Source organism: Danio aesculapii, chromosome 19 (assembly GCF_903798145.1).
Source record: "Danio aesculapii chromosome 19, fDanAes4.1, whole genome shotgun sequence".
NCBI lineage: Eukaryota > Metazoa > Chordata > Actinopteri > Cypriniformes > Danionidae > Danio > Danio aesculapii.
In genome coordinates, this window is record NC_079453.1 from 47,165,703 (window position 1) to 47,178,402 (window position 12,700).

Sequence of the window (12,700 nt, forward strand, 5' to 3'; positions counted from 1 at the left end):
GTAATATAATATAATATAATATAATATAATATAATATAATATAATATAATATAATGTAATATAATGTAATATAATATAATATAATGTAATATAATATAATATAATATAATATAATATAATATAATGTAATATAATGTAATATAATATAATATAATATAATGTAATATAATATAATATAATGTAATATAATGTAATATAATATAATATAATATAATGTAATATAATATAATATAATGTAATATAATATAATATGAATATAATATGATATAATATAATATAATGTAATATAATATAATATAATGTAATATATATAATATAATGTAATATAATGTAATGTAATGTAATATAATGTAATATAATATAATATAATATAATATAATGTAATATAATATAATATAATGTAATATAATATAATATGAATATAATATGATATAATATAATATAATGTAATATAATATAATATAATATAATATAATATAATGTAATATAATATAATATAATGTAATATAATATAATATGAATATAATATGATATAATATAATATAATGTAATATAATATAATATAATGTAATATAATATAATATAATGTAATATAATATAATATAATGTAATATAATGTAATGTAATGTAATGTAATATAATATAATATAATATAATATAATATAATATAATATAATGTAATATAATATAATATAATATAATATAATATAAATACAGAAACAATTCAGATCAAAATGATCAGTTGCATTCTGGAAGTTTGGTTTCAGTAATTATAAAATGTTGTAAAACTGTGTATATTGTAAAACTCTATAATTTAATAATTAGTAATTGATTTCAATTAATTAGAAAATTTGTGGTTATTACAATTAAATTTAACCACTGAAAAAAAAAATAGAATCCAGAAAGATTTTTGGTAGCACTTTAAGTCACAATTCATGCTATTAACAAACCATCAACTAAGACTTTTAGCGCAATAAACTACTAATTATATGTTCATAAATAGTTAGTGAGGTAATAGTTGGCTTTAGGTATACCTAGATCATACTTTATAAGTGCTAAAACACATTTAATATCTTAATAATAGGCAGGTAATAAGTCAGCAGTAAATAGTGTGAATTAATAGTTAAAATAAAGTGCTTCTAATTATTATTATTTTTTTTATTCAATGCTATGTTAATTGATACGGATGTAACGATTCACCATGAGCTGGTTAAAAATCGTTAAAAAACATTTGATGATTCAAACCAGTAGAAATGTTGATCGAATTGCGATACATTTTTGAACATAGGGGGCGCTCATTACAGGCGCAAACTTGCTTTACCAACACATCAGCGGCGAGCACAAGGTGGGGCGGCAGAGTAAAACAACAGCAGTGAAGTACACCAGACAAAACACAAACTGTCCGCAAATACTGCAAAAAGACATTTACTTACACTGACAGAACATTAAATATAAACTGTCAGCGCAGTGAAAAACTTCTGTCACAGACGTCTATATGCGAAAAAAATATTAATAAGCCAAATCAACCGGACCGGATGATTTGCAGCTCCGCTTGCTCTGACGAGTGCTACGGAGATCACGAGATTCATCAGTGTTTTCATAGCGCAAGTGTGAAGATGTATTTCAGACTGAAAGAGAAAGTTGTTCTGTTACAGAACCAGGTATTAAGGTCTGTGCACACCGGGATGCTTTTTGCTCGCATTTTCCATCGACGTTTAACGCCTCTTGAATAAAGGGCACCAATGTAATCGTGCACACCAACACGCAAAACGGCAGGCGAAAAAGGATCATTGTTTAAGAAACGCCTCATGCTTGTTTTTTTGCTTTGATGCGACGTATTATGCGCCTTTTAACAAGCTGGTGTTAGAAGCTTAAAGTTGTGTAGCGCCATCTAGTGTCAAGGAGTGACTTTGCATACTCTTCTACTCGACGTCAGTGACAATCGATTGGATTTGAATCCGGAAAAACATCTCGAAAAACGCTGATAATAAACGCAAACGAAAAGCGTCCCGGTGTGTACGAGCCTTAAGATTATTTTTACCCTCTCCTTTTCAAATTAATTTATGAAGATTTTAATCATTTGCTTATAATTATTGAATATTTTAAAAGGTTTAAGATTAACTTTTCTTGCTGATATTTCTTTTTTAAAAATGTCAATTCCAGCATGGTCACAGTTTTAGTTTGTTTATAATAAAGAGTCTTCTTTAGTTTGAATTTGTCATGTTTTATTTGGAATTTGTTTTTAAAATAGCAATGTAGTTATGGCAGAAAATATATTATTCAGCAAAAAATGAGCAGCATTTAAGAACAAAATGAAGGGCGCTTAACCTTAAATTTGTTTCAAATAATTTTAAATAAGAATCATGACTAAATCGTATCGAGATTGGTATCGTGAATCGTATCGAATCATGAGTCAGGTGAATCGTTACATCCCAATTAACTAAACCTGTAGTCTTAATTCTCTCAAAATAAGCACCACTGACTGTAACAGCGCATAATTAATTATACAGTGGTCCCTTGTTTATTGCGAGAGTTTCATTCTAAAAATAACCCACAAATCAGCGAAGTGGGATTCCTTATGATAGTTTTGTTGTGGACAGTCACAACCCTTTTTGCATCTTTATTGATGCTGTCATGCTTGTGATATTTTCCTCCTTTATGTAACAAACTGAAGATTTGTTTATTCCGTAATGGCACCCTACAACCACGAAACATCTACCTTCCATTAGAAGTCCAACTTTTAGTGCGATGGTTAGCATCTTCCTCTACCTTTTGGGTGCTACCGCAGGAGCCTTTGCTGCACAATGTTTCATTGACATTGTGTGGTTAGCTGGGGAGAAAACTTGCAAACATAAAGTACAGCACGTTAGAGTCACAGTAGCTATGTTTCCATCCAAAAATGCTAATTAAATTGATGCGCAAAACTGGATTATCGCATAAAAGACATGTGAATAAAGCAGCGTTTCCATCCGACGAGTCAAAGAGAACAAAATCGTCACTTCCTGATTAACTGGCGCCAAATATCAACAGTATAAATGGAATTTGCTGTGGCATGAGAAGCTGCGTGAATCTTTTCTTCATTTAGTAAATGACCAGTGCCTCAGAAGGCAATCCTAACACGCAATGAACCTACTCATCTGTGAACCTATTTATCCTACTCAGTTATGCGCATACATTTTCTAAATTTATGCGCATCTTGGTGTTTCCATCAACCGTTTATTTTATGCGCATAAAAATAGGTGAATCGAAACGTAGCTACTGCTAGTGATCGACTATTTATTTGGTAAGCTGAGCGCATTCTGTACTGTACAGGAGACGCGGCACAGAGGAGATTGACTGAAAATGGTCTACAGCCAATCAGGACGCAGAACACACGTCAAACTGCACTTAAAAAATCTGCGAAACTGTGAGGCAGCAAAATTTAAAGTGCATTATAGGGAGGGACCACTGTATAGTTTATTTTTTAATATTTAATTGTATATAGATTTATACAAAGCCTTAAACATTTTTTAAAGGGCACCTATGGTGAAAAATCTACTTTTCAAGCTGTTTGGACAGAAATCTGTGTAGGTATAGTGTATAAACTGTCATATTGGGGTGAAATAAACACACCCAGTCCTTTTTTGTCAATTTAACAACATAAAAACGGTGGACCAATTGGAGCGGTTTTCGGTCCCCCCGCCCACCAATATTGATCGACAGCTGCACGTATTAACATGTCCGGTAGTCACGTGTATAATCATATCATCAAGAGAGGACGAGCGCAAAGCAGCCGGAAATAAAAGGTGTGTTCAGTTCGCTAGCATCATCAATCATCATCAAACGTGATCAAGAGTGAGTTTCACAAGTTTAACGTGTTTTAAAACAGAGCATGTGTGTAATGAACTACAGCGATTTAGCTTAGCTTTACTTCATCAGCACAGCCGCGTGTCAGAACAATTATAAAGGAAGATGCTTCAATCGCGGTTTGTGGACGCTAAATCAGGTTTATTTTGTACATTAATATAAGAGATATCCATACAGCAGTGGAGATTAACCTGTATCATATCACATATGCGTGCAAAAAGAGTGCGAAGCTTAACGCGCTGTCTCTCTCTCTCTGTGTGTGTCTGCATGTGTGACAGGCACGTGGGAACGGTGGGCGGGCAGGACTAGCCTTAAAGGGCCAGTACAAAAAAAAAAACAGAAAAACCTTTTTTCCAGCTATAATATAGACACTTCAACACTTTACAGACACATTCTGGGGACACAAAAGACTTTAAAAAAGGGTAACCTATGTGCCCTTTAAACATTTTTTAAAGCAAACTTGTCAAATTAGCTTTAGGACTAATATTCAATACACTGTAAAAATGCTGGGTTCCAACACATATTAAATTAACTCATTTGTTTTTACAAATGAAACAATTGTCACAAATAATCAAGAATATTTATGATTCAGTTCATTTTAAATAAGTAATTTGAATAGGTTATGACGTTTTGTTCCTTGCCACTGTCACCACTGTCTTGCTTGGTTGGGATCTGTAGAGCTGCACATCGATGGATTTGCTCTTCAGTCTTTGGACTTTCAGCAGTGAAAATTAAACCACACTGAACTGAACTAAACTGAACTTCAACTATGAAAACTGGACTGACACAGTTTCAATCTACTAGAAATTCTATGTTTAGCTGCTTTGACACAACCTACATTGTAAAAGAGCTAGAGAAATAAACATGAATTGAATTGAGTAATATCGAACTGTGAATTTCTAATACTTTTGTATTGTATACTGTAATTACCGTGTGTGTGTGTGTGTGTGTGTGTGTATATCTTTTTTGTGGTTTGATTGCCATTTAAGAAGGACACTTCAATCTCTACCTCACTCTATTTCAGCAGTTGTAAGTGCTACTGTGACTCATTATTTCCTCTGCAATATAATCATTCCCTCAGTTCAGCTGCTGGTCAGAGCCGTCGTGGCATATTGAGAATTTGATGAGATCTTCTGAATGCCAGACCTTTACTAGTCAGCTTTACATGCGGCAGCACTGAAGCAGCGGCGCGTCTGGGCTTCAGTCACAGAAGTAAAGCCGTGTCACACTCTTTCCACAGGATTTACATTAGCTCTGGTTCCCTGCGGTCAGTGAATCAACAGATGTCCAGTGGAGAAGGAACAGAGGAGCAAGGTCACTTTCAGAAACTCACACTCACTTTCACTGCAGACCAGGAGTCCATTGCATTGTCTCCAGAAAACAAATAAAAACACCGTCCCACGAGCACCATCACTAACTATTTATCCTTTGTGGAAACAAAGAACATAAAAATATTCAATATACAGCACAAAGAAAGCTAACAAAAACTATTTTCCAACCAATATACAACCAAATAGAGAATACATCGCTCCAGGTACGTTTCGTTGCACATTTCATATGAAAAGTCCACTAGATGGCGCTGTCTACATTTTAGTCAATCTGAAATACATTACTTGGGGTATGTTTTGTTTTACATTTCAGATACACATCCTTCTTGTAGACGTCCAGGAGAAGGTGGGGCTTGTCATACAGATCAGCTAGCAAACTACTGAGCTAAACCCTTCCATAAATGCAACCAATAGTGTTTTCAGAAGCAAACATAGGAGAGAAGTGGACTGCGACCAGTTTTACCTTGACTTTGCATTACTTTTATCTCTTTTGTGTAACTGTGTTTCTGTTTTGTGCTCCCGAGCGCTCTGCAGCACAATCACAACAAACATAATGTGTTCGATTACAAATCATAGACACTGTTAAAGTTATTTATTGGTGTTTATTTGATTATTAAATAACAAATATTTTATACTGATAGTGTTTATTTGATATTGTGCAAAGAACTGCTTGAAAATAATCATTCATTGATAATATGTGCCGTTTATTATCATTAGTGTGAAAAGAAACAAAAGGTGCTGGCATCATACTGCCCCTAGTGTTCATTTTACTTAGAGGCTGCAGTCAAATGTATGTTGAAGTGCACTCAATCCATGGTCTGCTAAAAACTTTTTAAATTCTATTGAACCTTAATAGTGTGCAGTAAAGCTTCAATAGGAAACATTAGTAAACTAAACTCACAATGAAAACTAAAAACACTTGTAGTAATGATGTTAATTTGACATTGATGCCTAATAACTTTAATAAATTGGTTACAAAATTTGTTTACTCTAAAAATACATCAATAAATAAATCAATGCTTTAAGTTTTTTGTTTTTTATTAGTCCTTTATTAGCTAAGATCAATATAACAACAATACCATATATAATTTCATACATTTTTTTGTTGCAAATTGCAACAAGACAATGTCCATAACCTCATAAGCCTAGTGCAAATGTCATAACTGATGAAAATTTGGTCAAAAATTTAACTCTAAAGAGTAAAATCCTACTTCTGACTTGACACTGTGTGGTCATTTGCCAAGTTATAGAGGAGTCAAAAGTAGTGTGACAATATTAGGGCTGTAAAATTTACCATTTTATCATCAATAGGGTACACTGAAAAAAATGATTCAAAGATGATTCCTTGGATTTACTAAATTTGTTTACATTAAGTGGTTGTAAACAATTTATTTGGGCTGAATTTGATAGAATCACGCAGTTGCTGCAGATTTGTCGGCTGCACATCCATGATGCCAATCTCCCATTCCACCACATCCCAAAGGTGCTCTATTGGATTGAGAACTGGTGACTGTGGAGGCCATTTGAGTACAGTGAACTTATTGTCATGTTCAAGAAACCAGTCTGAGATGATCCATGCTTTATGACATGGTGCGTCATCCTGCTGGAAGTAGCCATCAGAAGATGGGTACACAGTGGTCATGTGCCATGTAATTGGCTGATTAGAAATTTGCGTTAACGAGCAGTTGGACAGGTGTACCTAATAAAGTGGCCGGTGAATGTATATCGCAGAATAACAAAATATCAGAGTGTTTGATTTTTCTGACTTCGTGCCACCCTAGACGATATCAACATTTTGTTTTTGCCATTAATTACAACATAAATTTGATATCACTGTATTATCACGGTATTATCACTGTATTATCACGATATTGACCTAAGCTGTAAAAAAGATTACTTTATTAGCTTCACATAGGGCCATTCTTTACCTCTGCATTGTGCACTTAAATCCATTAAAAGCCATTGATTATCCTTTCCTAATCACATCTCAGGCCATTTTAAAGGCATTTCTGGATTGAGTTTCTCTGATGTTGACCAGTGCAGTTTGTGTGTAATGTCTCCAAACAGCTCCGTCAATAACAGCTTTGATCTCTGCAGAAAAGTGTTTGCATCTTGAAGCAGCAACAGCTGGTTAATGTGAACAAGAGCAGATGAATCCGTGCGCTGAATTGGCTTGTGCTGAAGCGCAGATGTTGCTTTCTCACTGGTACCTGCTCTTTCACAGTCAAACCTTGGGTCTGGCTCAGTTCACTACAGCCGCCTCTAATCAGCACAAATCAAACAAATCCAATCCTACAGCCAAACTCCAGTGCATTTTCAATTATGCGGCATGATTGCATGTCTGTTTTAGAGGAATGGACACTGAAGCAGTCTGACTTTACTGAAGTCTCTTTTGAGTTGAATGCAGACCTCAAATCTCCCTCCAATTTCATTATATATATAAAAAAGTATATATATATATATATATATATATATATATATATATATATATATATATATATATATATATATATATATATATATATATATATATATAAAGTATATATATATATATATATATATATATATATATATATATATATATATATATATAAAAAAGTATATATATATATATATATATATATATATATATATATATATATATATATATATATATATATATAAAGTATATATATATATATATATAAAAAAAGTATATTTATATATATATATATATATATATATATATATATATAAAAAGTATATATATATATATATATATATATATATATATATATATATATATATATATATATATAAAAGTATATATATATATATATATATATATATATATATATATATATATATATATATATATATATATATTTACAATATTTCTATATATAATGAAAGAACAATAGTGTAACTGGCTCTTTTAATAATAGTAACGATAATAATAATAATAATAATGATCATAAATAAAATACATGTATAATTGTTAATAGAAATGTGTAGAAAAATACACAAAATAAAATACTAAAAATTATTGTATAATTGCACAATATAAATATGTAAAAAAAATACAAAAATACAAATAATTCAAATAGTTGCAGAATTGTTAATAGAAATGTGTAGAAAAAATGCAAAAAAATAAGAATTAAAATAATTGTATAATTATTAATAGAAATGCGTAGAACAAATACAAAAATGAAAATAATTAAAATAATTGTATAATTGTTAATAGAAATGTGTAGAAAAAATAATTAAAATACATGTATAATTATAAATCGAATAGTGTAGAAAAATACAAAAAATAAAAATGATGGTATAATTGTTAATATAAATTTGTAAAAAAAAATACAAAAAATAAAAAGAATTAAAATAACTGAACTATTGTTAATAGAAATGTGTAGAAAAATACAAAAAATAAAAAGAATGTAAATAACTGTATAATTGTATAAAGGAAATGTCTAGAAAAAAACAATACAAATAATTAAAATAATTGTATAATTGTTAATAGAAATGTGTAGGAGAAAATACAAAAAAAATTAAAATATATGAATAATTATTAATAGAAATGTGTAAAAAAAAATTATTAAAATAATTGTATAATTGTTAATAGAAATGTGTAGAAAAATACAAAAGAATAAATAATTAAAATACATGAATAATTAATAATAGAAATGTGTAGAAAAAAATAAAAAAAAAATTATTCATTGTATAATTGTTAATAGAAACTTGTAGAAAAAAATCCAAAAAAATTAAATAGGTAAATTAATTGTATAATTGATAATTGAAATGTGTAGAAAAATACAAAAAATAAAATAATAAAAATGATTGTATAATTGCTAGAAATGCATAGAAAAAAATACAAAAACACCCAAATAATTAAAATAACTGAACTATTGTTAATAGAAATGTGTAGAAAAATACAAATAATTAAAATAATTGTATAATTGTTAATAGGAAAGTGTAAAAACCACAAAAAATATATAAATAATTAAAGTAATTGCATAATTGTTAATATAAATGTGTAGGAAAAAGTAATAATTTAAATAATTGTTAATGGAAATGTGTAGAAAAAAAATAAAATAAATGTGTTTACATGACACCATTTTACATATTATCGTCATTAAATGCTTTACTTTGAACCATCCTTATCATTATTATTAGTATTATTATTATTTATATTATTATTATTATTATTATCATCATCACTACATTTTTTTTAGTGATAGTAGTAGTAGTAGTAGTAGGAGTAGTATTATATATATTAGTAGTATATATTAGTAATATATTTTGGTCACAAGTTCACTGATATGATGATGATTTTCCTCAATTTATTATTATTATTATTATTTAAATAGGTTAAACAGAACATGCAGTCTTCACATTCAAATGGTTTCTTATTCACAAACACTAGTGAACATAGTAATTTGCTTAGCTGTGCAAAATAATTGTAACCAATAACTCCAAAACATATTGCATCACATGACATTCTATGCTATACATATGCTATTCAATTTCACATTGAATCTTAAGACTTTACAACAGGCCTAGTGAATAACGTTCATACAGAAACACGTAGAACTACTGTATATGGAAAATGTTTGACTTGCAGATAATTTTTTCCTTGCTCATCTAAAAAAAAAAGCATCAGCACAAATATAAACATCATATTATACATCACTCAGATGATATCACAGACACAGTATGTAAGGGTTGGCAAACACTTTCATATTTCACTCCAGACCTCTAGAACCGCTCGAGTGGATGCTTGTGAAGACAGGAATCGGCTTTATGGTAAATGTGTGGTAAGTGGTTCACAAAACACAGTACGCAGCCAAGCGCATGAGGAAATTATGGCTATGGATGAAAGCGTAAAACTTAAAAAGGGGCTCGCTTTCTAGGTTTTTCCATTCAGATCCCACCATTTTATCACAATTGTTATGTATGAGAGGAGGCGGAAAGATGGCTGCTTCCCCAAAAAACAAACAAAAGACAGGGTTTGTTGTTGAAATATGAGTTAGTTTGGAGAAAGGGCATAGAAAGAAAAGGAATCAACCCAAAAAAGGAAAGAGGCATTCAAGCATTGGCAAGAAAAACATCACTTTTGTTTCAATTCAGAAGTTCTTGTATAAATGCCGGGTGAGCAGAGGTCAATGACAATCATCAACACAGTTTGAAATATCTTCTCATGCTTGCATTAATTAGACATTTGGAACGAAGTGATAATTAATGTCAAATTGTGTTCGACTCAAAATGTCTAAACCTTCAATGCTACCACAATTCTCTAAGTTAAACATAATTAATTATGCGGAGAGGGCAATGTGATAAACTTTCCCTACAGAGATAGCCATGGAAACCATGCGTTTGCAGCGAGACGGCGAGCCGCTTACCTTGATAATGAGCGCTGAAGCCTTTGTATCGATGGTTGCTGTCAGTAACAAAGTGAAGTCTCAGCCAGTTCTTGTTGCTAACAATAGGAGATGGGACATTCATTCCGGAGAGCCTGGCAAAACATGAAGGGAATGACTTTAGAATATTGCAGTTTAACAAGGACAACTGCAAACATTTAGAATAAATACAGAGCAGCAATTAACAGTGCTTTAATGCCTTTAAAAGCATGGATATACATGGATATTATTAGGTCTGTCACAATAATCAATATATCAACTTATTCACAACACATGGACATGACCTCGATTGTTTTTGGAGATGCAGTAAATATCAATCAATCAATTCTAGCAACATTTTAGCTGGTTGTGCAACATCTCGATCTCTATTGGAGGTGTCAGTGTTGGTATGATTAAAAAACACTGTAGTATTTACTATAAATTACTATAGTATATTTTCATGTGGGTGTCGTATGACTGAAAATCGATCTGACAGCAGATATTGAACTCTCAGTTGCTTTTTACCTTGTACTTTTTTGCACATTTATTATTATTATTATTATTTTAGGATATACAATTTCCCATTCTCATTCCACCGCCTCATTATTAAACTGTTAAAATGGCTATAATTAAATGAAATATTCTTAAGAATAAAATATGATGTGTTCTGTGGAAGAGAGTTCTTGCATTGTGATGATATTACATTGTCATTCTGCCATTATAATAAGTGGCAAAATATGGTCTTAAAATGACTATAATATTGTTTATCGCATTATATTTTGGTGCAATATATTATACAACAGAAAATAGATAGCATTTTAAAAATACTTGTAAATTACAAGTGTCAATTGTTATGAAATGTTGATTTGCACATCATCTGAAAGCTGAATAAATACGCTTTCCATTGATCTTTATTTAGTAAAGAGAGAACAATATGGCTGAAATCACCTTTAAAGGTGGCCAAATTAAGTGTTTACTATAATGGACACTACTATGAACAATGATTTTTCGGCATGAAAGAAAAATTCATCATTATCACGCATACAAAGTATTTTTTTGGTATTTACAAAAATATATTCGTGCAACATGGAACTGACTTTGCAGTCCAAGGTCACATATCATATATTGATATTATAAATATTATTTAGCAAGTGTTTAAAACCCTTTATTTTCAGCAATGCTGATTTTTGTTTTACCTTCATGAGTAAACGCACCATCTATAGCATGATCTCTAAATAATCTGCTTTTTTTTTTTTTTTTCATAGACTCATAAGTTGCAAGGGCTCAGTTTTTTTTTTTCAATGAAGTTTTAGTTCTTTATTTAGAAATTTAGGCTTTGGGGTATATTTTGTCCACACAAGTTTTATAAATGACCCTGTTATAACTGTCCAAGGGTTTAAATTAAATTAAATTAAATTAAATTAAATTAAATTAAATTAAATTAAATTAAATTAAATTAAATTAAATTAAATTAAATTAAATTAAATTAAATTAAATTAAATTAAATTAAATCTTTATTTAATTTTTTTACTTTATTTTATTTATTTTTTACTTTATTTTATTTATTTATTTAGACATTATAGGCTTTGGGGTATATTTTGTTCACATAATTTTTATAAGTTAACCTGTTACAGCTGTCCAAGGGTTTTGTTTTGTTGTATTTTTGACTATTTATTTATTTTTATAATTTTTTTTTTACTTTATTTTAATTATTTATTTAGAAATTATAGGTTTTGGGATCAAATTTTATATGACAAGTTTCATATGACCCTGTTATAGCCGTCCACGGGTTTTTATTTTATTAATTTTTAAGATTTTACTTAATTTTATTAAATTTTTTTTGACTTTATTATGTTTTATTTATTTATTTAGTGATTTAGGCAGTGTAGAGATTTGTGCAACACTAGTTTTGCTGTGTTTAAATGAAAATCCTTGGCGATGTTTACAAAAAAAAATAATAATAAATAAAATTCACCCCATTTGGCAAATCAAAACTGAATAACATCTTTTGTTTGTCCTCCTGAGCCAAGGATACTAAGTGATATAAGCCAGACCTCAATCTATATTGAATAAACAAACGTTGTACCAAATGTTTTGATCATGTCTGCGCCAACAGCCTTGTGGTTAGTGCGTCGACACATGGCACCTAGT

General features: G+C 30.0%; 1 protein-coding gene across 1 annotated transcript in view; it reads right to left on the minus strand.

The window, feature by feature from the left end:
- csmd3b (CUB and Sushi multiple domains 3b) overlaps positions 1–12,700 on the minus strand; it is a 1,051,207-nt gene that overhangs the window by 613,879 nt on the left and 424,628 nt on the right. Inside the window, exon 6 of the mRNA XM_056479206.1 lies at positions 10,553–10,665. Coding sequence (XP_056335181.1) covers positions 10,553–10,665 — 113 coding nt within the window. The remainder of the gene's footprint in view (positions 1–10,552; positions 10,666–12,700) is intronic.